The sequence below is a fragment of the Echinops telfairi genome, unplaced genomic scaffold (genome assembly GCF_000313985.2).
Source record: "Echinops telfairi isolate 266 unplaced genomic scaffold, ASM31398v2 ScPeMD7_70;HRSCAF=299, whole genome shotgun sequence".
In the NCBI taxonomy this organism is placed as follows: Eukaryota; Metazoa; Chordata; class Mammalia; order Afrosoricida; family Tenrecidae; genus Echinops; species Echinops telfairi.
This window is the reverse complement of record NW_022103968.1, coordinates 16,441,603-16,467,844: the sequence shown is the minus strand read 5'-3', so window position 1 is coordinate 16,467,844 and position 26,242 is coordinate 16,441,603. Positions and strand designations below refer to the sequence as shown.

The 26,242-nt window shown below is 51.9% G+C and overlaps 1 protein-coding gene across 4 annotated transcripts in view; it reads left to right on the top strand.

The window, feature by feature from the left end:
- Positions 1-26,242, top strand: part of TCF7L2 (transcription factor 7 like 2) — a 206,921-nt gene that overhangs the window by 112,216 nt on the left and 68,463 nt on the right. For 3 of the 4 annotated variants that reach the window (XM_045291387.1, XM_045291389.1, XM_045291390.1), the window contains exon 3: positions 13,816-13,959. In XM_045291387.1, coding sequence (XP_045147322.1) covers positions 13,816-13,959 — 144 coding nt within the window. The remainder of the gene's footprint in view (positions 1-13,815; positions 13,960-26,242) is intronic. The other variant, XM_045291388.1, reaches the window with a different exon arrangement.

Below are 26,242 nucleotides of genomic sequence, written 5' to 3'. Positions count from 1 at the left end.
ACCGGCCAAGTCTCTGCTTCTCAGACACAGCTAGAACACTGACTGCGGGGTGCAGGTGCCCATGCCCGCTTTCCGCTGGGCTTCCGCAGACAAAGGACCATTTGCTGATCCCTGATCCATATCGTGAACCCCGAAAGCCAAGGTGTAGGTGACCCAGGGGAGTTAGAGGAAAGATTTGCCTCTTCCCTTTGGAGCTCCCGTTCCCTCTTTTATTCTCACCAGCTCTCCCACCTGCCAGCCGTGGCTGTGAGTCACCTGGCCCAGACGGTGGGGCTCCTCGGCCAGCCTCCTATTCTGTGACCAGGACGGCTCCCGGCGGGAGTGGTTGGCAGCAGCCCTTGGCACCAGTGCCCTGAAAACAAACCACACCCCAGGGATGACAACACATGATTGCATTTCTCCTCTTGAGAAAAGAGGGACTGGGGTCTCAACCTGGGCCAGAGATTGTCCATCCCGTGTCCGGTGCTAATGTGGACTCTTGTCATAGCTGATCAGCTGGCCTTGGCTGGTCAACAGTGGAGCACCTTGCAGATCCTTGGTGGTGGGGGGTGGGCACAGTCGGTGGATCAGCGAGGGTTTTGAGGTCACCACCTCCCCTCCCTGAGCACAGACATCATCGGGGTCCTCTCAGATTCTCCTACTCGCCTTATTCAGGACATCCTGGGTTTGTGGGCAAAACTGGTGCTCAGTGTGTCATTTTGTACCTGGGACTCTTTCTTTAAGGTCAGAGACAACAATAATACCATTTTGCCAACTCACTGCCACCAACCTTCCCTCCAATCCAAAAAAGGGACAAGTAACGTGGGACTTTGAGTGGCTGGGGTGACTCTAGAATAGTAGACTTTGAAAGCTGGATAGTTTTAAGGAGCCCTGGTAGTGTAGTGGTTATGCATTGACCTGCTTCACCACAAGGTCACCAGTTTGAAACCATCAGCCGGTCCTCAGGAGAAAGGTGAGGCGTTCGACTTCCATAGTTAATTAGTCTTGGAAACCCACACGGGCAGTTCTGGTTTGTCCTAGGTGGTCACTATGGGTCAGAATTGGATCAGTGCCAGTGAATTTGGTTTTTAAGCATCAGGAAGAAGCCCTGCTGGCTGAGTGTGGGGTAAGTGGTGGGCTGCTAACCAGAAGGTTGGTGGGTTGAACCCCCAGTCACTCCTTGGGGGAAAGATGAGGCTTTCCACTTCCCAAGGGATTTATACCCTCAGAAACAACAGGGGTTCGTTGACTGGATGGCAGTGAGGTTCCGCTGTTGTTTAAACACAGCTAACGGAACCATAAGGGTACAGTGGCTACCTGCAGTTAGAATCCACCTAAGGCCTCCATGGGAGAAAGCCCAAGAAAGACAGCAGCCTGGACCCTCCCTGTCCTCTGGGGTGGCATGCCGGGTGCCGTGGACGTGGTCCCGATTCACTGAGACCCTTTGCACCACAGCACGGAGCAGGGCCTGACCCTGCGCTGTCCTTACGATTGTTCTGAGATTCAAGCCTCTTGTTGCAGCCACCGCGTCAGTCTGTCTCCTGAGGAGCTGCTTTTTTGCTGCTCTTCCACTTTACCAAGTGTGACGTCCTTTCCCAAGGACTGGTCCCTCTGAATTACATGCCCCAAGTACTTGGCACTTGGCCCCTCACTCGGGGGCTGCAGGGACAGTTACAGACCTGCTGTATTTTATTGAAATCCCAGGCCTGTCCCATGGAGGGAGCCTGGATTGTAAGACTTTGGGTCCTACAGTTGCTGCTGTGAGCTGGGCACCTTTCCAAAGGGCCCCCCAGTCCAGGTCATAGGGGAATTCTCAGACCAGTTGATGCGGCGTGTGGGAAACACTTCACAGTGTCTGGAGATATTTTTGGTCACCATGGTTGGGCAGGGGGTGCTACTGTCATCTAGTGGGGGAAGGCTAGAGATGCTGCCGACCGAGCCTGTGGCATGGGGTGAGCATGTGACTTGGTGTGCCTGGATGACACAGCCCACCCACTGGGAAGAACTTCCAGACCACTTAGGTCCCCGGCACTGGGCCGGAGAAACCCTGCGTTAAGTGTCCTGCGGTTTACCCAGCTTCCCTCCCTCCCTCCTTCCAGAAACTCGGGAACAGAAGACAGTGAGAACAGAGTCTGCTTAAAAATGGAAGGCCCCTCAACTCGTGAATGCACATCTTAAATGGTCCTGGTCTCTTTTTTCTTTTTCTCCTACTGCACTTCATTGGCTTAAACGTATTTCAGTGGTTTGCTAGAATATTCTCTCTCCTGTTTTTGTGCACAGATGTGTGATGTAGAAGCTTGTAGCTTCTCATCCTACAGAGAGGTGGGTGCCGAGGGCCGCTGACCCCTCGAGGTGCACTTTGTTTGCTGTGTCCCAGAGGTGGACGGAGGGTCCTCCTCAGTAGCCGAGAGTATACCAAGCCCATAGCTGATATTTTCCTGGTGCCTAGTTTTCCTCTCACCCAACAGGCAATTTTTTGTGTAAAGCGAGTGTAAAGAAAACAGCCCGCCACACTCCCTGCCGTGGTGCGTGTGCCGGTGTTGGTGTCGGTGGTGCGCGCACGTGGGTGTAGTCCGGGAAGGCCCTCTAGGATTCGTGTTCTGTTTGCCCGTGTCGAGTCTTACAAGCATCCCATCCTGCATTTTAACTGGCTCCTCCCTGACATTGCCAGGGAAGCCAATGCAAGGTGTAAATTAAGAAAAGCAAGTGTTTGTGGCTCTCGCTTTAACCTTCTGTTCTATGAAATGGCTTCATTGAAGGGGCTGTCAGGGCTCTTGAAAACTTGGGAAACCCCCCTACAAGCTGTGCCATTAGTTGCCACTGGGAGCACAAGATGTTTGATGTGAAAATTATATGGACACAGCTAATTGGGTGCATTTTCATCCCCACTCGATTGTATCTACCGAGCTGGCTCTTCCCCCCTCCCTGCAGGTTTTAAAAACTATTATTATTATTATTATTAAGCTAAATTGTTTCATCTGACTTCTGTGCCCTGGAGGATTGCGCTGTGGAGAGGGCCACAGGCCCCGTGTCCTGGTTTCCCTGCGGGAGCATCTGTATGGCCTAGCTACGCCCACTTCCCCAACATCTGGTGACCACTCCCTCACTGCTAGGGCCTGTGATCTGGCCACCCTGTTCCTCCTCATTTACACTCCGCGGGACCTGCGGAAGCCTGGCCAGCTCGTGGAAAGGAAGCAGGCATTCTCCAGACCTCTGCTTCCTGTGAAGTGAGATTCGTGGGTCTGGTCCTGCCTGTGGCCCTGAGCTGTTGTGTTTGTTCCTCTCAAATAAAATGGATTTGGATTCCAGTGGAGCCCCGGGAGACAGAGAGGAAGGGGGGAGGCGGTGACAGGACGGTTTAAATGCAGAATGACTCTTACTAAGTTGATTGACTTTCTGGACGAGTCACCTGCTTATGATGTACAATTCACTGATTTTGCGGAAGAGGGAGCGCAGGGGGAGTTATCCAGAGTTGTACAGCCATCACCACCATCAATTTTAGAATATTTTCTTCACCCAGAAAATAGACCCTGTGCCTGTTCGCAATCAGCCCAGCGCTGGCAGCCACCCCTGCTTGCTTTGTCTTCCGGACTTCTCTATTCTGAACACTTCATGTCAATGGCATCTTACACTGTTGGCACTTGTTGTGATTGTAGGTGCTGTGGAGTTGGTTCATGCCGACAACAGAATGAAGCACTGCCCCGTCCTGCGCCGTCCTCTCAGTTGCTCTTCTGTGTGAGCTCATTGCTGCGGTCACTGTGTCCGTCCATGTGGTGGAGAGCCTTCCTCTCTTTCTCGCTGCCCCTCCACTGTCCCAAGCACGCCGTTCTTGTCCAGGGACTAGTCTCTCTTGCTGATGCCCAAAGAACACGAGGTGAAGTCTCGCTGTCATTGCTTCCAAGGAGCATTCTGACCACACTTCTTCCAAGACAGGATTGGTCGCTCTCTTGGCAGTTCCTTGGCACTTTCCCGATCTGGTCCTGCACCGTTATGCAAATGTGTGGATTCATCTTGGGTCTTCCTTATTCAGTGTCCAAATAGCAGTTGCAAATGAGGCGATTGAAAATGCCGTGGCTTGGGTCAGGTGCCCCTTGTTCCTGAGTCACATTCCTGCTTTTCAACATTTCAACGAGGTCTTGTGCAGCAGATGGGCCTCATGAGATGCTCCTGTCATCTCTTTGTGCTTCCATGAGCACTGATTGTAGATCCGAGCAAGGCGAAATTTCTGTCATGGTGCTTCATGGTTCCACCATTGTTTTTCAGTGATGCATGATATTCTATTGTGGGCATCTACCAGAGTTTCCTTATCCTCTCTCTCCCGATAGGCATTTGGATGTTTTCCATCTTCTTGCTAATACTGCCATGTGTGTATATATATCCTATGTAGCCGAGCTATGATTACCATGATGCTTTTTAAGGCTTATCCTGGTGGAAGCACGCATCAGCACTTCATTCTGTTCTCTGTTGCCGAATACGGTTCAATGGCCTGCATTTGTGTATCCATTATGGTACATATAGATCATATTTTGTTATCCATCAATTGATGGTAAACTTTAGAATTTAAAGATGATTAAATAGTCTATATTTGTTTTAAGGGGACCCCCCCCACACACTTGGTATAGTGGTTTACATGAGGTCAGCAGTTCAAACCCTCTAGCCACTTCTGGGGGTGGAGGTAGGGGAGATCTGCTCTTATAAAGATCTGTAGCCTCAGAAACCCAAAGGGGCAGTTCTAAACTGCCCCATAAGGTCTGTAGGAGTTGGAATCCACAACAGCAGCGAGGTATTTGTTTTTATTTTTAAATCTCTAAATTTTACAAAATCTTTTATTTTCAGAACTCTCTCTTATTGGAAGTTAGACATTCTTGTGGCCTTGGCTAGTAGGGGCAAAGATTTCTGGGTCCACTTATTTCAAAAGCCACGTGCCTGGCCAGCCAGACTGGACGTAGAACTGGAGTTCAGATAGCGAGAACTTCGGGCTTCATGATCTCTTGGAAGCATCAGATTTTCAAACTGTGAAAACGAAGAACGGGTGCTGGTAACTCTTTCTCTTGGCGGGCTAAGGCAGAAAGAAATGATCTGTGTCTCGAGCCTGGCCTGTTGGCTTTCTTTTCTTCTGAAGTTAGTCCTTGAAGCCGTGGCCACTGGTCAGATGGCAGCATCCAGGTCATGGTCCGATACAGGGCTTTCCAGCTTGTGGAGTTGTATGCTGTTTATTGGTTAGTTGGCTGTTTCCTTCTATGGCTGCTCTTACATGTTTCAGGGGGTGTCAGCTGGCCCCGTGGCAGAAGTCTGGCCTTGTATGCGGGAGGCCTGGGTTTCCGTTCCTGGACCGTGTGCCCCGAGGGCAGCCACCACCCGCCAGTCGATGGAGACCTGAGTGTTGCTGTGCTCCTAAACAGGTTTCATCCGGGCTGCAGACGAAGGGTGACCAGGAAGAAAGGCCTGGCGAGCTCTGTCTGAACATTAAGTCAGGACTCTAGGGATTGCTCACCATGTGTTTACTGTCCAGAAAGAGAACCGTTTACGCCGTCCAAATGGGCCCTGCTGCTCGGACCTCGGCAAACGTCCCGGAAAGCAGCTTCTCCCCAGGGTGGACCCAGCCCAAGCCACCTGCTGTGTAATCAGTTCTAGTCACACCGCTCCCGACAGGGCTGTTTGTGGCATCAGTCATGTTCCCTGCGTGCTTTGCTGAGATTAGAATTTTTTTTTTTTGATTGGGGGTGAAGGGGGCAGGTATGCTGAATATATTAGAGCGCGGTTCTCAACCTGTGAGTCGTGACCCCGTTGGGGGTCGAGCAACCCTTTCACAGGGGTCGCCTGATTCATCACAGCAGCAAAATGACAGGAAGTAGCAACAAAAATAATTTTATGGTTGGGGGGTCACCACAACACGAGGAACCACGTGAAGGGTCACGGCATGAGGAAGGTGGAGAACCCCAGTGTATGAGAGGTAACCTCTGTAGAAGGGCATGAAGGTTGGCAAAGTAGACTGACTTCAAACCCAAACTCACTGCGGTCAAGTCAGTGCCTACTCCGAGCAACCTGAGAGGGCATCTAGACCTGCCCCTGTGCCTTCCTGACACGGTCGCCTCTTCTTGGGCGTAGACGGCTGCATCTTTTCCCCACGGAGCAACCCGGGGTTTTAAAGTACTGACCTGGTGGTTAGCAACTGGGCACATACCCATTATGGCACTAGGGCTCCTGGATCAAGTGGAGTCAGTGAAGAACATCCTCTGGAGCTGCATGGGCACAATGGCTGCAACAGTGGGCTCACAGCCAGCGAGGACTGGTGAGGCTGGCACAGGACCCAGCCACGTGCCCTCCGCTGTGTGTCTGTGGGGCTGCGCTGAGTCAGCACTCCCTCCAAGGCACCGGCAAGATGATTGTCAGTTTAAGGAGCAGAGCCTCCCCTCAGCAGTCTTTCAAGAGAACCCTGAAAGCTAGAAATGATCCCCCCCTTCCAACACACACAAACACACACACTCTGGCCACTAGGCCCACTTGCTTGCTGTAGTGGGAAGAAATGGAGCAAGATGGCATTCACCCTGCAGTTCTCTTTTGTGGACTCTGTTGCCTACTCTGCATAGAACGCATGCATTCACGCACGGGTGCATGCTCACGTGCACAAACATGCAGAGTGTGGTAGTTACATAATCTTTTGTCAATTTGAGACTTAAGAACGAAGGGGTGCAGTTTAGCCTGTCAATCGGGGTGCAGCTCGATGACCTCATTTGGAAGCTTGCTAGAGGTTGGACACATGCTCACTCCCTGGGAGACATTGCAGCTGACAAGACACATGGAGCTACACTAGTGCTCTGAGCTGGAGGAGCACTGAGATGCTTATATTGCCGCTGGATCCACAAGACTTTCCACTCACTGGCCTGTGATCTTCCTGCATTCAGTATCATTGCATGTGTTGCATGAGTCTGAAGAGGTATTTATAGATTGGTATTAGACATGAGCTAATATTGGACTTAAGGACTTGATCTGGACTGGGCTGGGATGTTTTCTCAATATTAAATTCTCTTGTATATAAAGCTCTTTCGTATACACATCACACACACACACACACACACACACACACACACACACACACACCATTCTCTCCACCTCACCCCCAGGTGGCCTTCTAGCCCTCACGGTGGCACAGGGCAGGATCCCGCAGGGCTGTCTCAGACATGTGCCCAGCGCTAACCGAGCGGGTTGCCCAGTGGTCTGATTAGCATTAGCTCAATTGGAACCAGGGGTGTTGGTGACAACAGCTGGCAAACATACCCCCCAAATTCTGGTGTACCGCCCCATTCTGAAAAAGAAGATGTCAACATTGGCCCCCTTGGGGAAGGAAGTCCATTGGACTTAACTATTCATATTCTTCCAATGTGATTTCCTCCTTTCATAAAATCTGGAGAGAACTTAAAAAAACAAACAAAAAAACCCCACTCAATTTAACATGTTTGCATGCAGCTGAGTTTGTGTCTGTAGTACATCTCAGCCCCAATGGTTTGTTTTCATAAACACCCAAGAAGGCTCAAATAACATTTTCTCATAAATTAGCCCTTCTTGGCGTAATTATTCAGTTATTGCACCAAGAAGACCCTCTGGAGTTTGAAGTTGTCAGGAAACACATTAGCAGAAAATAGTATGTTATTATCTAATGTTAATAATTGGTTAGTAGAAATGAGAATAGAGAACGTGTAATTGGGGCTCCTGTGGCTAACAAGATGCGAATTATGAAAACATTTCCAGGAAGAATTCCAGGGCTGTTTGAGAAACCTGTTATTTGCATTTTTAAACATCTGATCCCCATTGATAGGGGCGGAAGATGCTGTCTGTCTCAGCACGGCTATCTTTTTCAGAGAACAGCAATCTGTGTCAAGAAGGCTAGCTAGAGTCTCAGGCACTCCCAGGCTCTCACTTCCATTGCTGGCCACTCACTGTTCCTTTGTAAGAGATCGACTGGCTTGAGGATCTCCTGATACACATCCCAAGTCCAAGGTAGACCCTGTTTCCCCGCTTGGTCCCTCAATTCTGCCTGTTCATGGTGGACAGCGGCGGAACACGAGCCCCCGTTCCTTTTTGTGGGCTCAGCTGAGGACAAGGGACCAACCACCTTTTAGCCCAAGCCTTGTTAATAGAGTAGCATCTTTTATCACTGGGATCCATCAAGCTTTCTGCATCCTGGGGTCCTGGACCGGACCTTCTGCCCTATGGAGGGTCCTGCAGGGCAGTCATTGCTGGGTAGAGTAGCATGGGGCAGTCATTACATTCTGTGCTTGACGATGTGACTCCACCGCTGTTCTCTGTGTAAGTGACCAGCACTTTGCATGTCTGGAGAGACTACCCCGTTCACTTGATCCCAAACCTGAAGTGGGCTGTTTCTCAGTGCCCCACCATCAAGTCAACGGCAACTCGGAGGGACCTTAGAGCACAGAGTAAAACTGCCTCTGAGAATCTCTGAGACTGTAACCTTTTACAGGGGTAGAAAGCCCCATTTTTGACCTCCAAATGGATGGTGGTTTTGAACTGCTCATCTTGCATTTGGAAACTCAGTACGTAACCACTGTGTCACCAGGGTGCTCCGATGTCCCACAGGTGATATTTTCACCACCTCCAGGGAAATAAAAACACAACAAGTTGACCTTTGTAAGCATTTCTTTCAACCAATAGACACGCTATGAAACGGTGCTGCAAATTACCAATCATGATGTCTTATCCCTAGAAGGTTTTTTTCATTTCTTCTCCATGATTTATTTAATGTTTTTTTTTCCATCCCGGATGAGGTAGAGCTTTTATCTGGTGCAAGAAATTGTTGGCATGCCTTGGTCACTGCTTTGAAGGTGACTCCGCCCCTTACTGAAGCGTGGTCCCTGCCTAGAAACTCAGGCACATTGCATCTATACCTTGGGCACTTTGGTGGGCTACTTTCACTAGACAGGGGCCGTAGAAGGCAGCTTGCCCCCTCATGTGCTCCAGAAACCTAGGGCCACACAACCAGTGAGCGGGGCTGTTGCTGTCAGGAGAGGGTGAACAGTGGTTTGTAAAAGAAAACACAAATAGGGTCTAGACATTAGCACCTTTTGGGTTCATTGTATTTTGCCACTGTGATCTCTTGGGGGAGCTGTCTACTCCTGTGAAGAGTTAGTCTCGGGACCCCCCCAGGGGCAGTTCTAGCCTGTCCTATAGCGTTGCTCTGAGTCAGCATCAACGCCATGGCAGTGAGCTTGGTTTGGTTTGGCTCTGTCCTTGTTCCTTTCTCTCTGAGTTGAGTTCCTTTAAGAGCAGGATAAACTTTATCTCTGTAGCTTCTGAGAGGAAGGAAGCCCTGGTGGGGCAGTGGATTACGCGTTGGTCTGGTAGTTGCAAAGCTAGCAGTTTGAACCCACCAGCCGCTCTGCAGGAGAAAAACGAGGCTTTCTACTTCTGTAAAGAGTTACTGTCTAAGCAACCCCTAGGGTTTTTTTTCCAGTCCTGTAGGGTTGGAGTGTACTCGACGCAGTTGAGTTTGGTTTTGATTGGGCACGGGGCAGCGTACATAGTCACTCAGCTACTAGCTGACAAAGGTTGGCAGTTGAGCTTTACTTAGAGAGGCCTCAGAAGAAAGGCGGCCTGCTCTACTGGAAGATCACTGTGATTGCCAACCCCGCGGAGGGCATTTCTCCTACTCAGACACACTTGGGGTCACCACGAGCTGTAGTTGGTTTGGCTTTGCTTTGTTGGAAGGCTTGGCAATTTCATTTCACCCCTTGCCAACTCTGAGCTGGGTGGCTGGGTGATGTGCCATTCATTCAGGACATTGTCTGTAGGGCTTTGCCCTCTAACTTTGACAGCTCCACCTACCTGTGACCACACATCCAGGTGTGCACACACATGCTTTCTGTGCCTACCCTTGCACGCACGCACACCCTCGCGGTTTCCAAGTAGAGTCGCCCAAACATGGTGCTGTGTCGTATCAGTGAAGACATCCTGGTGTGAGGCAGACCTGGTTCACCTTAAAAACAATATGGAAGGTAGCCTGTCTGGTCCTCCAGACATTGTTGGGCATCTGGGCTTCCTGTTTCAAACGAAGGCATCAAAGTCACCTCCCGTGGGGATTGTTGATGGGCTTTAAACCATATCTGCTTGCCCTCTGAAGCCCTAGATCCTTCCTTCAGGGTTACAGATGGGCACGTGGCTTCTGTCGTTGTTATTCAGTGTTCTTTGTACATGGACGCATGGGTGAGACAGACAGACAGACAGAGAAGGATTTTGCCCTTCCAGTTCAACCAGTACAAAAAGGTAAAATTCATTTGTCATTTGGCTCTTTTGCTTCCATCAGGAATGGCCTTTGCCAGTCTCCCTTGCTAAGAAAGATTTCTTCCTCCAATAGAAAATTCGTTGAGCCTCAGCCCCTGGTTTTCTAGTTTTTAAAGTTAGGGGTTTAGTGTCAGGTCTAGATTAGCTGTGGAGTCTTGGGCAGCTTCTTTTACACCCAGAACTTAGGGTTAAAAGTTGGTTATAAAGAGCAAATTGGATGAGGGAAGTTTGATTTCCATCAGAGACTTCCCTCCCCCCAAAGCCCTGTCATCCCTGCTGTGGGGGACAAAACCCGTACCCCAAAGATATGACCAAAATTTTAAGTCTGAAAAACATGATTTCATATAAAAACCTTTATGATACCAATGGTAGTATTTTGAGAATTAAAAAAATTAAAACGAAAACGGTTTTCCATCTACACTTCCTTACTTATATTTATTTTTGTATTTTTTCCTGGCTGGGCAGTTTGTCTTTTGCAATGCGATTTGTGGGCCCACACTATTATACTAACTTCATTACTTTTTGAAAAATACGACACAGCATTATTCCACTTCTCCAAAATGGTTACTTCATTAGTTGCTGCTAAAAATGTATGTCCGATTCATGGTTTTATCGCTGCATCTATCCTTTAGCTTTTTCATCTTAAAAAAGAAAAAGGTTCTTCAGTAGAAGCCAGAGGCTCGTGTGACCCGGTTCGAGCCTCTGGCTTACTGTTTGGACGAAGTGCCTTCTCCTTGTTCACAGCCACCACGGGGCTTCCCCGCGGAAGGCTCTGTGGTGTCTTCCATCTCTTGCCGACGGGTGAGACTGCAGGACGACTCCTCACCAGACCGTACTTAGAATCGGCCTGGGCGTCCAATCTTGCATTTTGCATCAGATGCACTGTCCACCTTTTAGTTGCTTCTGGGGTCGTGTTGTATGTATCTGCCAACAGGTTAATGCCGATGCTGGGAGGGGTTGGGGACCCAAAGTCTCCGGCAGGAAGAAACGGGCCTTCTCAATGATCTCCCCAAACTAGCCGCCACGGAGAAGTCATTCACCAGCACCGATCCACGTACCCATGGCTTCTTCCACGTCATAAGTTAGCATGGAAACGCCCAACAGTGCTGCCACTGGGTCTTGACATGGATGTGAGGCCTGTTGATGAACCTCAACTAGGTCTTTAGCACCTGCTGGCATTTCCAACCACCTTGCTTTGTTAGGCCTGCTGTAGCCACATGGCCGCCACACTGTCCTAATGGCTCTAGGCCTTGAGAACTGTTCCACTCCCTAGTCAAGGGCTGGAAGCTCATTAAGACGCGACAGGGGAATGCACACATTTGGCTGGACTTAGTGACTGGGCCATCTTGACTGGTGATTCCCATCATGCAATCCAGACATCGTCAACACACCCTGTCTTCAGGCGCTGAGCCACCAAGGCGCCCGTGAGCCTCTTTCTACCTGTCCTCTGTGGACAGTTTACCGTCATATAAGGTCACTGTTCGAATTAGAAACGCACCTCTTGAAATCTTGGCAGCAAGTAATTTTTGTCACAGATAGGCATTGCTTCTGGAGAAAGCCAGAAGGCAGATGTTAACACCGTGAAAGGAAATGAGAATGGAGAGAAAATTGGGGTAAGCCCTAAGATAGACGGCGATAAGATTAAGAAGCCTACGCATTCAAAGCTAGTAGTAGTTCCTAAATGGTTGGCAGAAACAGCCTGCAAATTTAGCTCTGAGCCTCGCAGCTGTGGGAGAAGAGCGCTATGTGTAGAGGGCTATGTGTGTTTGTCTGTCCGTGCACATGCGCCTTTCACATCTCATAAGCCATGTCTCGTGTCAACGCGTGAGTCCAGAGGACCTAGGGGAGATAGTAGAGATGACATGTGCTCTCTGGTAACCTTTAAGGCCTCTGTCCCCTCAAACGCCCCCTCGGGAAATTCCGTCTTCACTTTCAGCACTGTGTTAGCAGACAAAGATGAACTCCCCGTGTTGCTGGGTTCCTCCCAGAAGCAACGGGAAGGTAAACCAGGTCACCTCTGGTGGGAGACAGCGAGATGAGTCAGGGCTGTGACAAGGAGACAGACGGTTTGCCTTCGCTGTAAAGTTGGGCTGAGCTCTCCAGTGGACTCCTATGTGCCTGTTGACTCACGCTCCTGTTTACAGATGAACAGAGGCAGGGAGAGATGGGGGTGGGGGTAGGGGGAGCCTTCTTCTCGGGCTGCTCTTTCTGGGGACAGACCTCTGGACTTCCGACCATGGTGGCTTTCCAAGTCTAGCCACAGGGTCAGCAAGCCCCTGGAGTGGTGCCGTTTGGTCTGCAGGGCGGTCCCTACTTGAGCAGAGGCTACTTTGCTGTAGCCGGCGAGCCTGGAGACCCAGGGAGGACCAGGGTCCATGGGAATGTGTAAGTGGTTCTTTGAATGGGCTGAGAACCTAACCTTAGAGTTCTGCCCGGCTGCCCTGACTGCCTGTTTCCAGAATCCTCTATGCCTCAAGATGCCTAGGTTGCTATTTAGGGGGGACCATCAGAACCGAAGATTAAGGGGTATCATTCCTAATCTCATGCTCTCAATCCTAAATTCTATTACTCAGGGTTAAACAGGATGAAACAACATTGTTTCCAGGATTTTTCCCGCACAAAAAGATACATTTTTCAAGTTTGTGGAGAAGAAGAGAGAGTTCTCTTTTTGTGTGTATATCAATGTGTAGATGTGTGCATACATACATAAAAGCCAGGGGGTTTGTTTATTTATTTTTTTAAAGAGACCATGAAGACTACTAGCTATTTGTTGTGAAATAGTCCATCTGACCCCCGGTCTGTTCTCTACCCTGAATTTTCAACCCAGTTTATAGCGCCTCACTCAACACCTGAGCAGACAGGATGAGACTCATAGTAGTAACCACCTGTACGGCCCACTGAGATCTGGCCTGTATTGTCCCCTGCCATTTACTGGCTGTGTGACCTTGGGCATGCTCCTTAGCTTCTCTGAGTTCTTTTCCTCCTCTGTAAAATGGGCACACAACACCTACCTCACAGGGTGGTTGTGAGGGCCAGGGAGACACCACACATAGGCCCACAGGGAGCCCCAAACCAAGTCGGCTGGGGGTGAACTGCAGCCACTCTGAGAGATGGTTCCGCTTAGCTTGAAGTCCAATCCAACTCAGAGTCCTTGAGCACCCAGATGTGGACCGAGTTGCTTAGTGGGGCGGGGGGAAATGGGTGCTGGGCAGGTCCCTATGCAGCTCCACTGCTGGTTAGAGCCTCCTGTAGTTGCAGTTTGGTAAGGGAGAGATGCTAGCAGATTCCTAAGGTTCCTGCTTCTAGAAGCTTCGGTAAGGTAAGTTGAGAGAGCCGGGGAGAACTCTAGCCAGAAAAGTTCTGGGAAGGGGCATCCATGTCCACTGGGGCACGAGAGCGTGCAGGGTGGTAGATGAGTTCGGGGTTCCTGTCGGGCACCACAGGCCTCGTTAGACAAGTGTGGGGTATGGCGTCAGTCAGGCGGGGGGCCACGTTGACCTCGCGCCCACGCCTCACTCTGTTCCCCTCTCTTCCTGGCAGCAGGGCCCCCTCCCTTGCTGCACGCAGGGACCTGACTGTCAGCACTTCTACCCCCCCTCAGACTTCACTGTCAGCTCTCAAGTCTTCAGGGACATGAAAAGGAGCCACTCCTTACAAAAGGTTGGGGAGCCCTGGTGTTTGGAGGTAGGTCTCGGAGCAGAATGACGGTATGAGACGAACTAGCTGGGGCACAGAACCACCCTTCCAAAGTTTACCTCCGCCAGGGCAGGGCCCGTCCGCCATGGCCCCTCAGCCCTCCTCAGTGTGAACACCGGTGCCCCGATGTCTGAGCAACTGACCACTGATAGGGAAATGATAGCCATAAAAAGGCCTTTTTACAAGGTGGCGAGGGTGGAGGGTGGCACCCTGTGGCTCCCAGGTGCCTGGCTCCCAGTGGAGGTTGCACGAGCCACCGTCACATGTGCTTTCCGTGAGAACCACGAAGGACGTGCTGTCCCCGCGGACTTGAGTCCCACCCCCGCACCCCAGCCTCCTTCCTGGGAAAGACATTTCCAGGGGCTCTTCACAGCGTCTAGTGGAGAAGTTGGAGCCACAACTTGGCCTCCGTTGCTGGGAATTGTGGACTTGGGAGATGTGCTTTTGAACGCCAGGGTGCCAGGCAAACCTTCTCTGTATGGTGACACCTACTCCGGGCATGGGCGATGGCATCTCTCCTAGATGTTGCTCTCTAAGGACAGGAAATATTGTTAATTTCCTTTAAAGAATTCAATAGCAAGTCAATACCCCACACTGCTCAGTGCTGGGAGTGACAGCTCTCTTCAAATTAGTAGTCTTGAAGAATAAAGAGCATCTAGAACATGCTTTTATCTTCAGGAGAGCCATAAAGTCCATGCAGGTAGAACATCTTAAAGTAACTCCTTAGATGTAAAACAGCAAATGATTTAGTAGTACCAATGCTAGCTAGCTTCTCTCTCTCTCTTTCTTTTTTAAAGAAAAGCACTTGTTTAAGAACCTATAGTAAAACCTCTGTCTTTGACAAACATTTACTGTCTTTCTACTACCGACTCGGAGGAGCCCTGGTGGTTATATATTGGGCTGCCCACCCCAAAGTTGGTAGTTTGAAACCACCAACTGCTACTCAGGACAAAGATGAGGCTTTCTACTCCTGTGTAGTTGAAGTCTATAGAAACCCACTGGGGCAGTTCTAGGCTATAGGCCTAGAACTATAGGCCTAAGTCCTATAGGCTTGCCATGAGTCAGTATTGATTTGATGGCAGTGAGTTTGTCTGACTTTTCAATTTAATTTTTAAATATTGTGTTATGGACCCTAGTAATGTAGTGGCTTAGGCATTGGCCACTAACCACAAAGTCAGCAGTTCAAAACCACCAGCCATTCTTTCTACAAGAGAAAGATCTGGCTTTCTACTCCCGTAAAGAGTTACAGCCTTGGAAACCCAAACCCACAGAGGCATTTCTACTCTGTCTGATTGGGTCACCGTGAGTCCTCATTGATTCGATGTCAACGAGTTTTGAGTTGACTATGTGTTAGGTGCCCAGCTTTGTGTTAGGGTTACAGGGACTGAAAATGCAGTTCTTGTGACAGAAAGAGACTGGATAGGCACACCGGAGAGAGAGGAAGTTCCAAACCCAAACTCACTGTTGTCATAGTGACCTATGATATATACAGCAGAACTGCCTCTCAGAGTTTTGGGGGCTGTAGATCTTTACAGGAATAGAAAGCCTCCTCTTTCTCCCAAGGATCGTCGGGTAGTTTCAAACTGCAGACCTTGTGGTTCGCAGTCTAACGGGTAACCTCCTATATCGTTGGAACGTCTTTCGAGAGAGAAGAGGTGGACTAAATCATTTTTAAACGTTTGCTTTCATTGACAGAGTATTAAATGGCTGTTCAAGAGAACTTGAACATGTAGACATGTACATAGAAATGTGTGTAGACATCATGCTTTTCCTCATTGATGAGAAATCTCTGTTCATTGGGATGTGTTTTCAGTTATTCATGTGCATGGTCTTTAAAAAACGCTTAACAACATTGGACTTGGGGGCCTACATATGATCTCTCCACCTGATACAATTTCCAGGCCGTCTGTTTTTGGCCTAAATTTCAAGCATACAAGTCTTGTAGAAATCTTCTGACCATTTAGACATGAGTAAAGCTAAGAGTGGTTAGGGGTCCTTTGAACTTCTCTGTTCTCTTCTGGCTTCAGGCTCTGCTCACACCTGTGTTACATGGGCCTGGAAGGTCCTACCTCTGGCCTCCATCAGAGAGCAACGAGGCCCCGACTTCTCTGCAGGAGCTGGGCCCCCTTTGCCTCAGTCCTTCCTGGCTGGCCTGTAATAAGCGTTGGCTGGGGCTTCTATCCCCAGAACATCATGGTGAACTTAGCTCTTCCTCCTCCGGGGCCAGGGAAGTTGTCATGGCTCATTCATCTTGGGTCAGAGGTAGACGCTAGATAGCGGAGACCTGGCACCTGCTTGGGGCAGGAAGAAACTGAAACAGATGATTTCGTCCTTATAACCCTAGATTCTCCCGGCGCCAATCTGCTTCTCGGTGCCGGGACTGCCTTCATTGCTCAGCCTTGTCCGCAGACTGGGGACAATGGGAGGGGCCCAGAGGCCACGTTTCCTGGGGAGGGGCCCAGGCGCCACATTTCCATGATTGGGTGTCAATCTTAACTGTGAGTCGGCTAGACACAGAGGCACCACTGGAGGGCTCTGAATTTGGGGCGAATGACTCAACCGCTTGGTGCCTCAGTTTCTCTATCAGGGAAGGGAAAGCAGATACACGGGCACCCACAGGACTCTGGGTGCTAGACCCAGATTGAGAGCAGGTCGGGGATGGGCCAGTCCAGTTACTCTTCCTGCTAGGTTTCCCTGGGTGTTAGATCAGTAACCCTCATGATCCTTAGACTTTGGGGGGCATGGGTGGGGCCAGAGCCCTGTGGAAGCCACGTGACGGTGCGTCCAGGAGGACTCCCTGCTGAGCAAGGTGCCGCCTCACCTCGATGCCTGGCTTTATCTGTGGCATGGGCATGGGCAACCCCTTCACTGGGTATACTCCCCAGGCTCTCTGGAAACACTGATTCCAGAACGGCCCTGAACACAGTGCTGGCTGTAGCACAGGCCCAGCGAGGAGCTGTTTGCCTCCATAAACTCCGTAAGACATCACCACCTTTCTTAGAAGGAGGTGCGGTGACTACCGCCATTTTACAGGTAAGGTAACTGAGGCCCCGGGATGAAGCAATTTGCCGACAGTCTCGTAGCCGGGCACCATGGGAGTAGCCCATGGTCCCCGGAACCTTCCACCCAGTCACCTTCCACTTGTTAAAGGAGCCATGTTTGATCTCACTGAGCCACCGCGACCGACCCTTCCAGAGCTGGGAGGAAGCTGCTCACAGAGCTGGTGTGCATCATCGGCACGCTCAAACTTAAGAATGCGCGTGAGGATGGCGCAGGACCCGCAGTGCTCCGTTCCCTTGTACACCAGGTCGCTGAGTCAGAACGAACTGAGCAGCACCTGACAAGAACAAGGCCCACTTTTGCTTTACAGGGATCAGATCCGGGATACTATGTCTGCTCCTGCCCCACTGAGCATCCCGCCGCCCCCTCCTTCTCGCTCCCCTGACAGTTCAGCTTGAGCTCCGCGCTTGTTAGGCCTCTCCTCTGGCCTGTGGGCTGGGAGACCAGTTGGGTAAATATGACTAAGAAAGTCAACACCCACCAGGGCAGCAGGGCTGAGTCACCTCACTCTAGTTAGCTATTCAGGTCCATTTAAAGGCTAACCACACAAAGTCCTTACATTGCGGCTATTAACCTGCTCTGCAGTGACAATGACAGGGTGGGACCCAGGGCATAAAAGTGTTCAGATAAGAAGAAAGGTGTGTGTGACCCCCCCCCCCCTTTCATTCTCCTCTCCCTCCCCCTGCTTCCTGCAATTGCCTAATCGACACAGTTTTCATGGAAATACTTTCAAGCAGACTTTTTTTCTTGGATGGTGTCGAAGTTCCTTGTCTACCGCCTTCTCTTCTTCCTCCTCAGGGCTTCTTCATCTTCTTCGGTGGTGGCTGGCAACTAGCAAGATGAGGCTCCCGTGCTTGCAGATTTTTCGGTTGACCGACCCTATTGCCGGTGTTGAGCGCCTTGAAGCGCCGGCGTCCGTGCGCAGCTCTTTCTTGGTTTCGAGCGCGTGTGGATGGATGTGCGGTCCTCGGGCGGGGGCAGGCGGCAGCTGCCACGTGCTCATTAACCTCTCAACCTTTACATTGGGGGAAAGGAAACTTGTGCTAACCTTGCAAAGCCACTCCCCGAGGCGGGAGTGCGCCGCGCTGGTGGGAGGATATGAAACTGGGCTTCCGTTTATTAGACCACATCCTATAAATGGCTGCGGCTTGTGCCCTGTCTGATTTCTAAAAAGCAGGGTGCCACGGGCAACATGTTCTCTTTGCTTGCCAGTCATGTGAAAGGAATAGAGAGATTGCTTCATTTCCTGCCGACTTGATTTCTCCACGTACGTTACTGTAGGGAAAACAGAGAGCCACTCGGCTGGCTGCGTTGCTCTGCGCTGAGACTCCATTAGAATTCTTCATTCTGCTCAACTAGGATTTTGAAGTCCGTTCCCAACTCCTCTGGTCACTAAAGTCGTATAATAGCTAGGGAGAACTCTCTCTCTCTCTCTCTCTCTCTCCCCCTCCAAAACTCACTGTCCTTGAGTCAATGCCGACTCACGTGGGACAGGGTAGAACTGCCCCATTGAGTTTCTGGAATTGTAATGCTTATGGGATTAGAAAGTCCTGACTTTTCTCGTGAGAAGTGGCTTGTGGTTTTGAACTGCTGACCTTGCAGTTAGCAGCCCAGCGAGTAACCACTATGCCACCAGGGCTGGGGTGAGCAACACTAAAATACTTGACATCCCAAAGGACACAGTTGATGGGCGGATGCGTCCCTCCCAGCCCTCTGCAAACATGGTTGAAAGGATGGTAGATGGGTCTCATTGCCTGTGCCCTTGTTTCCTGCATATTGGCCGCTTCTTGGAACACTTGGCTGTGCCCTGAGGGCGCTCCCTGAAACCTCTGAAGGTCTTCCATTCCTGAATCGGGTGGCCCGCTAGGCATCTGGGGCCACCATGAGGCCATTTCCAAAGCTGCACATTGCTGCTGCATCTCATGTAGTTGCCGTGTGGCAAAGTATGCCGACCAAAGGCCTTGAGAACCTTCCAGAATGCCGTCCGATAGCTCAACACACATATCCACTCCCTTCAAGTCCATTTCAACTCACAGCCACTCGACAGGGGAGAGGGGAACCTCTCCGTGGGCTTCCGAGACCGAATCTAAGGGAGCAGGGGGCCTCCTCATCCTCCCTCAGAGGGCCTGTTGGCGCCACCGTTGGGCTCACAGTTCTGTGTGTGCAATCTCCTGCACCATCAAGCTCCTTGCAGTGGCGCAGTGCCGTGCAAACGGACCAGCGGTTTCACTGGAGTGGGAACTAACCTAAACTCTGATTCACAGCCGCCCCAGGTGTGGCCGGGTGGAGCGGGCATCCCCCTTCGCCCCTATCCCCCCCAGGCTTCTCTTGGCTAGGAGGTCTTTCCTCCGCAGCACCGTTGGGTGTGCCTGACCCACCAGCCTGTAGGTTAGTAATTGGACCCAGACCACGGGCACTGCCCACCCACATCCTTTACTTCGGCCTTTCCCTTTCCGCCTCTTCTGCTCTCAAACTAATTGCAGACTTCTTCTAAGCCAAATGGGTGCCTGGAGCTTCCTTGCGGTGTTAACCGCTGCAGCAGTATCAATGGTGCCTGTATTGGAGTTTCTACATGTTCCAGGGTGGTGTATTGGTTACGAGTTGGGCTGCTAACAGCAGGTCAGCACTTTGAAACCACCACCTGCTCCGGGGGAGAAAGACTGGTCTTTCTACTCCTGTAAGGAGTTACAGTCTCGGAAACCACAGGGCATCTACCCTGTCCTGCGGGTCACTATGGGTCGGCACGGGTTCAGTGGCAGTGAGTCCAGTCGCTGTGCACCATCACCAGCTGTGGAGTGGGAGCCCCCACCTTGTTTGCCATTCCTTGGACAGAAAAGACAGGCTGAGTGAGAGCTCTTTTAGGTCTTCATCCTTCTCCCCCGTCCTCTGACGCTGGTACCTCGCCAGGACGGGCAGGCTAAGGCTGGGAAGGTGTCCCGGACAGCCCATCCTTTAGGGTGTGGACAGCCCTGGATTCTGATACCCTGGCTGACGTCACAGCTGCTGTCATCCGCCTGGATGCCTCCCTGTCCCCCACTCACTCTGAGTCTGGTGGTTCCTGGGCATCCTGTGGGACAGAGGTCATTGCTGGAAAGGACGTGGGCCTGGGATGCGTGGCATGCTCGCAGCCACACAGTGCATTGTGTAAGCCCGCGTCAGAGTGGAACTGGACGCTTGGGGGTTTCAGTGGTTAGTTTACTGGAAGTCCATCACCTGGCCTTTCTCTTGAGGTATTCCTGCGTGTTCTTGCACCTCCGACCGCTTGGGTAATAGCCAACCACATTCGCATTTGCACTCCTCAGGATTCCCGTTCTTTCGCCTTCTAGTCGCTTTGGAGTCTGTCCAATGCATGGCCGTCCCGTCAAAACCCATCGAGTCGATTCCTACTCACACTGCCCTCTAGCACAGGGCAGAACTGCCCTTGTGGGTTCCCGTAAATCTTTACAGGCGTAGAAAGCCTCATCCTTCTCCCAAGGAACAGCTGGTGGGTTTGAACTGATGACCTTGAGGCTAGCAGCCTAATGGGTAGGGTAGCCCACTACACCAGTAACCCAGGGCTCCTGGAGACCCTACAGCACCCTCCCGTGAAATAACCCGATCAGTGCGTGGAGAGGCCAGGTGGTTTTGCTTCAAGCACAGCAGCGCCCGGTGGTGCAGCGATTTATGGACTGGGCCAGGACCGGGAAATAGACCGGGTGGCCATGAGCGTCGGTCAGTCTGTCTGTCTTTGTCCCCATGATCTCACACTTTCTGGTGATCAGCCCCTTCACTAACAGCAGCGTGGCACATGGTGGGGGTTTAGGCACACGGAGGAGTCATCTTGCAGCTCAGATGCTGCAGTGTTACATACCCGCTCTCATTAAGGACAGGGGTTGCTAGGGGACGCCAAGGGGATGACAGTCTCAGTTCTTTACCCATCCTTAGCAGAGCCAGCCCAGGGTACTGTATTTGAAGGGTGGTCATTGTATCAGCTGCTCCTCTAACACGAGATGATACTAGGAGTTATGTCATCCCTTGGCCTTCACCCTACACCCCTCTCTGTCGCATTTCTGAGAGGCCATCACAGGCCTCTCTGCGGTCAGGTTTGTTTAAAATGTCATCATTCTGTTCTGGAGGGGAACAGGATGGTAGGCGTGGCATGTTTTGGCTGGCTTTTCCAAGGCTGTTTTTCTCGATCATTGCCTGGCCTGGAAACTCGGAAGGAGGCTGCTTTGGGGACACATGTGTGAGTCTCGGGGTGCCCACACATGCCCCTGCAGCCCTGCCACCCCTAGCTGATGTACCAGCCAGCCGTTGGTGCTGTGACAGGCACTGCTCTCTGTGAAAGATGAGTGCTTGTGCTCACCATGGGAGCTTCTATTTGTGAAATGCCAGCTCCTTCTCCTGGGGTGGGGGCTGAGGATGAGGAAGAGGCAAAGGAGGAAGTGAGAGTCGGGAGCTGGAGGCATGGGGTGACTGAAGGAGACAGCCGGCTCACTTGACTGTTCCCTACCCGACCGACCGACTGATCGGCCACTTGCTCTGACAAGCCTTGCCTCCACCCCTATGGCTCAGCCCCATGCCCTGGCGGTAGCCTCTGGCCATTTAGGAAAACAGATCTGGTGGGAAACGCTGTTGGATTGAGGGAGATCTGCAGGGCCGGGGCCCAGGCCAGGAGAGACCATCACGGAGGTCCTCCATCAATGTGTACTGCCCCGCTACCCCCAGCCCCTCCCTGCTGGGTTCTGTGTTTTGCCAGCACCCAGTGGCAAGTGAGAAGTTCATGCTTCCCCTGCAGGGTTGGCACACCCGACGCCCTGAAACTGTAGGGAACTCAGGATGACCGGGGGTGGGGAGTTCCCACTGTCTGTTCACAGCTCTGTCCCTCCGACCGCTTTCTTTCTGCTTCCCACCATTTGCGAGAACGCAGGCGAAGGGTGGGTGAGAGGGAAGCGGCATGCCTTCTGGAATCTTCTCAGGCCTCCGGACATGCACATATGTAGTTCCAGAGGGCAGACCAGGCCCCATTGCCTGCTCGGTCAGGCCTGACTCACGGAGACCCCCGTGCCTCATGGGGGACAGCTGCCCCATGGGCTGCCCTGGGCTGCCGTCTTCACGGAGGCAGATCACCAGGCCTTGCTTCCGTGGTGCTTCTAGGTAGGTTCCAACCACCAGCGTTTCGATTGAGGGTAAAAATGGGGTGCCGACTTCAAAGAAAGGTGGGGTGAGCTTTGTGCCCCTTCCCTGAGTTGGCCAACAGGAACAAGTGCCTTGAGCAGCCACTCAAAGCTCCTGGGGCGCAGGTGTGGAGAAGGGGTTTGTTTGCTTCTGAAGGGAGAGGCTATTTGTTTTTCTCTGTCCCCTTCCACTGTGGTGGGAGAAACACGGGGCTTTCTCCTCCCACAGACAGCTGAGGTCTCGGGGGCAGGTCTACCCTGGCCACTAGGGGACTACGCGGCAGTACTGACCCCATAGCAGGGAGTTGTTTATTTATTTTAACCTGCATCCGGTCGGACCACACGTTTTCCAACCAGCCTCCCGCTGGGCTAGATCCCTTGTCGTTTGGCTTCGTGTATCACATGTCACTGCATGTTTTCAGGACTCAGAGTCTGTTTGTGTCCGTAAAACTCTAGGTGTGAGCACCTGGCTTCTTTTTTGAAGCAGATTTAATATATCTACCTGTGAAACACCCATTACACAATAACACTGACTCCTTGATGTACAGTTCTCTGGGGTTTAACATATGCGTGAAACCATAGCATGGATGGCTGGCTGGCAAATTTCTGTCTCACATACTTGGGACATGTTACCAGGAGAAGCCCGACCCTGGGAAAGGACAGCGGGCCTGGGAAAGGAGCAGGGTTATGGAAAATAGGAAGGTCCTCCCTTAAGGAGATGGAGAGACCCAGTGGCTACAGCTCTGAGCTCAAGACCGGAGCGGTCGTGAGCCTGGAGCAGGACCGGGCGGCGTTGCCTTCCGCTGTGCGTCCAAACTGACTCGATGGCCCCTAAGCACGCCAGCAGCTTAAAGTCATACGCCCATCACGGCGCAGAGCAATTTCGCCACCTGGCCTGCGTCCTGGGCAACCCTTTGCTATCATTTTCATTCTCGCTGTTTGTAAGGTAGCATTGACGTGATTGCTCTCCTCCACGCCAAGGTGACGGCTCCGTCACGGTGAGCAATTCTCTCTTTTCCTGGGTCTCCCGGCTTCCCCCTGCACTAGGGAGAAAACCGGGCTCAGACGCCTCATTTGCTGGATGTTAAGTCAGTGGTCAAAGAACCCGAGGAAACACCGAACCCGCACTCCCTGCCCTGGAGTCGATGCCGTCGCGTAGTGAAAAGACAGGGCGGGCAGGACTGCGCCTGGGAATGCCAAGACCACCTCTTCAAGGGTGGAGCAGAGAGCTCCGTCTTCCTCCCCTGGGGCAGCTCTGGTGGTTTGGAACTGCCGATCTTGTGGATCGCAGCCCGACGGGTAACCGTTGCACCCCGGGCTCCTACTGACAGCAGCAGGCAAAGGGAAATGAAATGAGCAGGTAGCCAGCGATGGCAGGCCCTGTAGGCAGCGAGGCCTTGGGGTGTTCGTTGTTAGGTTGCTTGTGGTATTCTGGAAGCCCAGTTAGGTCATCCAGGGTGGTGGGTGCTTTACCTTTGTCTTTCTTGACCCACTCGGCTCATCCATTGTCCTTACGGCCCAGGACCCTACTGAAGCCACGGCTGAGAGAGAGAACTCGGTGTGCTTGGTGTGCCTGCCTGTCATCGCCACATTCCCATCGGCTGCCCTGTGCTGCGGAGGCCCGGGCTGCCGTGTGGCTGACACGGCTTCTGAGCAGAGCGCTTTCATCAGGAGAACAGCAGGCACCAGGTGTGGGTGTGGTCCTGGCTGTGACTTTGCAGGTCCCCCAGCTCAGAGTGTCACCCTTGAGCGAGTGGGGAAGGGTGCTTCTGCTGTGAGCGCTGCCCAGCACGGTTACCCTGATTAGACATGTGGGAATGCTTGTGCCGTCTCACTCCTGTCTCTGTCATTACTTGGAGACCTGCCATGTCAGCCAGTTGGAAAGGGGGAGCAGTGGCCCCGTGCAGAAAACAAAACCTGGAGGGATGGGGAATGGAGGGAGCAAAGAAGCAATTCACTGCCTTCTGCAAGGTACCTGACGGCCCTGTCTGTGCACCTGTCTGCCTGTCTCTCTTCCTAGTTGAAGGCCTCTCTCATCTCTTGGACAGTGTGGCAGAGTCGGGGCGCTGGGATTTGGCTGAAAGGAGGGACTTTAATGAGAACCACCTGTTGGGTTGGTTGGCAACTGGTTTCTGGTAGAGAAAAGTCCTTCAGGTGAGGGCAATGGTGTCATCTCTCTTTATGCCCCCACCTATCCCAGGCATGAATACCTAGGTGGGTGAGAGAAGAATGGCTTCCGTTTACACTCACGCACACACGCACGCGTGCACACTCCCCACCCCAAGCTTAGGTACCGAGGCAGGCAGATGAGCCACTACCAAACAAGTTGCCTTTTTGCACTTTGAACGGACGGATGGCGGTGCCCGAAAGGGTCAGTGGTGGCATTGTTTTCTCCTGTGGAGCAGCTGTCCCCCTGGGGCCCCGAGTGTGTCGCAATTCTCTGGAAGCTGCTCCTAGTGGAGCGTACAAAATGAGCAGCCCTTCCCCCCTGTAGCCACCCGCCACCCGCCACCCCCCAAACACCTGCCCTCTACCTGGTTGTCACCAGAAACACGACACTGCTTCGATAAACACCGACAGGAGAAGGGGGTTCCCCCCCTTCCTTATTGGGGTGGCAGATGGCATGCTAGGGGCACTTACAGATGAAAGTGCTGACTGTTTGTATTGGGAAAACACGGCGAGCACATCCCTCATCCTCCCAGCTGAGGATTCCACGAACACGAAGCCACACGACAGTGCAGGGAAACCAGTTGCCCTCTCTGGGCATGCTCAACCAGCTGGGTAGAAACTGAAGGCCGCCGGGTAGAGGTGGCAATGCACAAAACCACCGCCACCCAGTGGATTCCGACTTGTGATGACCCAAGAGGACAGGTCGAACTGCCCCCCACCCTGGCATTTCTGAGACTGTGTGCAGGTCTTCATGGGAACACACAGCTTCATCTCTCTCCCCGGGAGAAGGTCTGGGCTGCCCCACACGTCACCCACTGCACCAACCGCGCTCCATGAGGTTGCTACTGGATTCTTTTCATGTCCTGAGAGTGCAGGTGCAGGTGCCCGTGCGTCTGAACGGACTCCATGACAGCATGTCGGTTAGACTAGAGGTTCAGACTTAGCTGAAAGAAGTTCTCCCCACTTCTCCCATGTTTGCTTCTTCATCCTGGGTCTTGGGTGGACAGACCTCCCGTCGTGATGTCTGTGTGCCTGTCCATCCTTTCGGACACAAAGTCCTGGTTCTTGCAAGCACTCCTGGGATAACACATCCTGCCAGAGGAGAGAGTAACATTGGTAATTGGTTATAACTACTGGGAAGCCTCCTTAATGGAGGGGTGATGATTTCTAGCTTTGTCATTGGCTCGCTGAATGACCAGGACCTGTCGAAGCCCACGTGTTTCCATCTCTGAAGTGGGGAAATGATTGTACCTGCCTTGGAATGAATTAGTTGGTGTCTGTAAGAACCCTGGCACGAATCTGTCAACATTTGCTATTGTGTATTAATTACCGAGGGTTTTAATGTTCTTTACTCTTCCCCACCAGTAATGGGTAGGGGTTGTGGTAGACTTCTCAGCCTTTGATGAAGGAGCCCCTGTTCACGTCCTGACCCATGAGGGTCGTGTGTGACCATGATACATCTGTCTCTTCTGCCAGTGCCCATTCACATGTTGTGATCCTGAACAGGTTGGGAGCTTTTAGACTGAGACAGACTAGGCACAATGGCCTGGTGATTGTCCCCTGAAAGCCAGCCAATGGAAAACTTCTGGGTCACATTGTGTCCATCTGCAGCCCATCAGAAGATGGTTCAGGACCAAGCACTGTTTCAGTCTACCGTCTATGGGGTTGCGACACCGACAGGGCCAACTTGACGGCAGGTAACAATCACAGCAACGTAATGTGGTTAAAAAGCCACCGCTTTGGTTCGGAAGGGGAGAATTGCAAGCCCCGTCCCTGGCCGGGGAACGACTGGGCTTCATATTAATGTCACCAGCATTGAGTGGAAGCCATTGGATTACATGTTTCCTCAGTATTCTCATTTCAGCCCCTCCCCTTCCCCACCACGA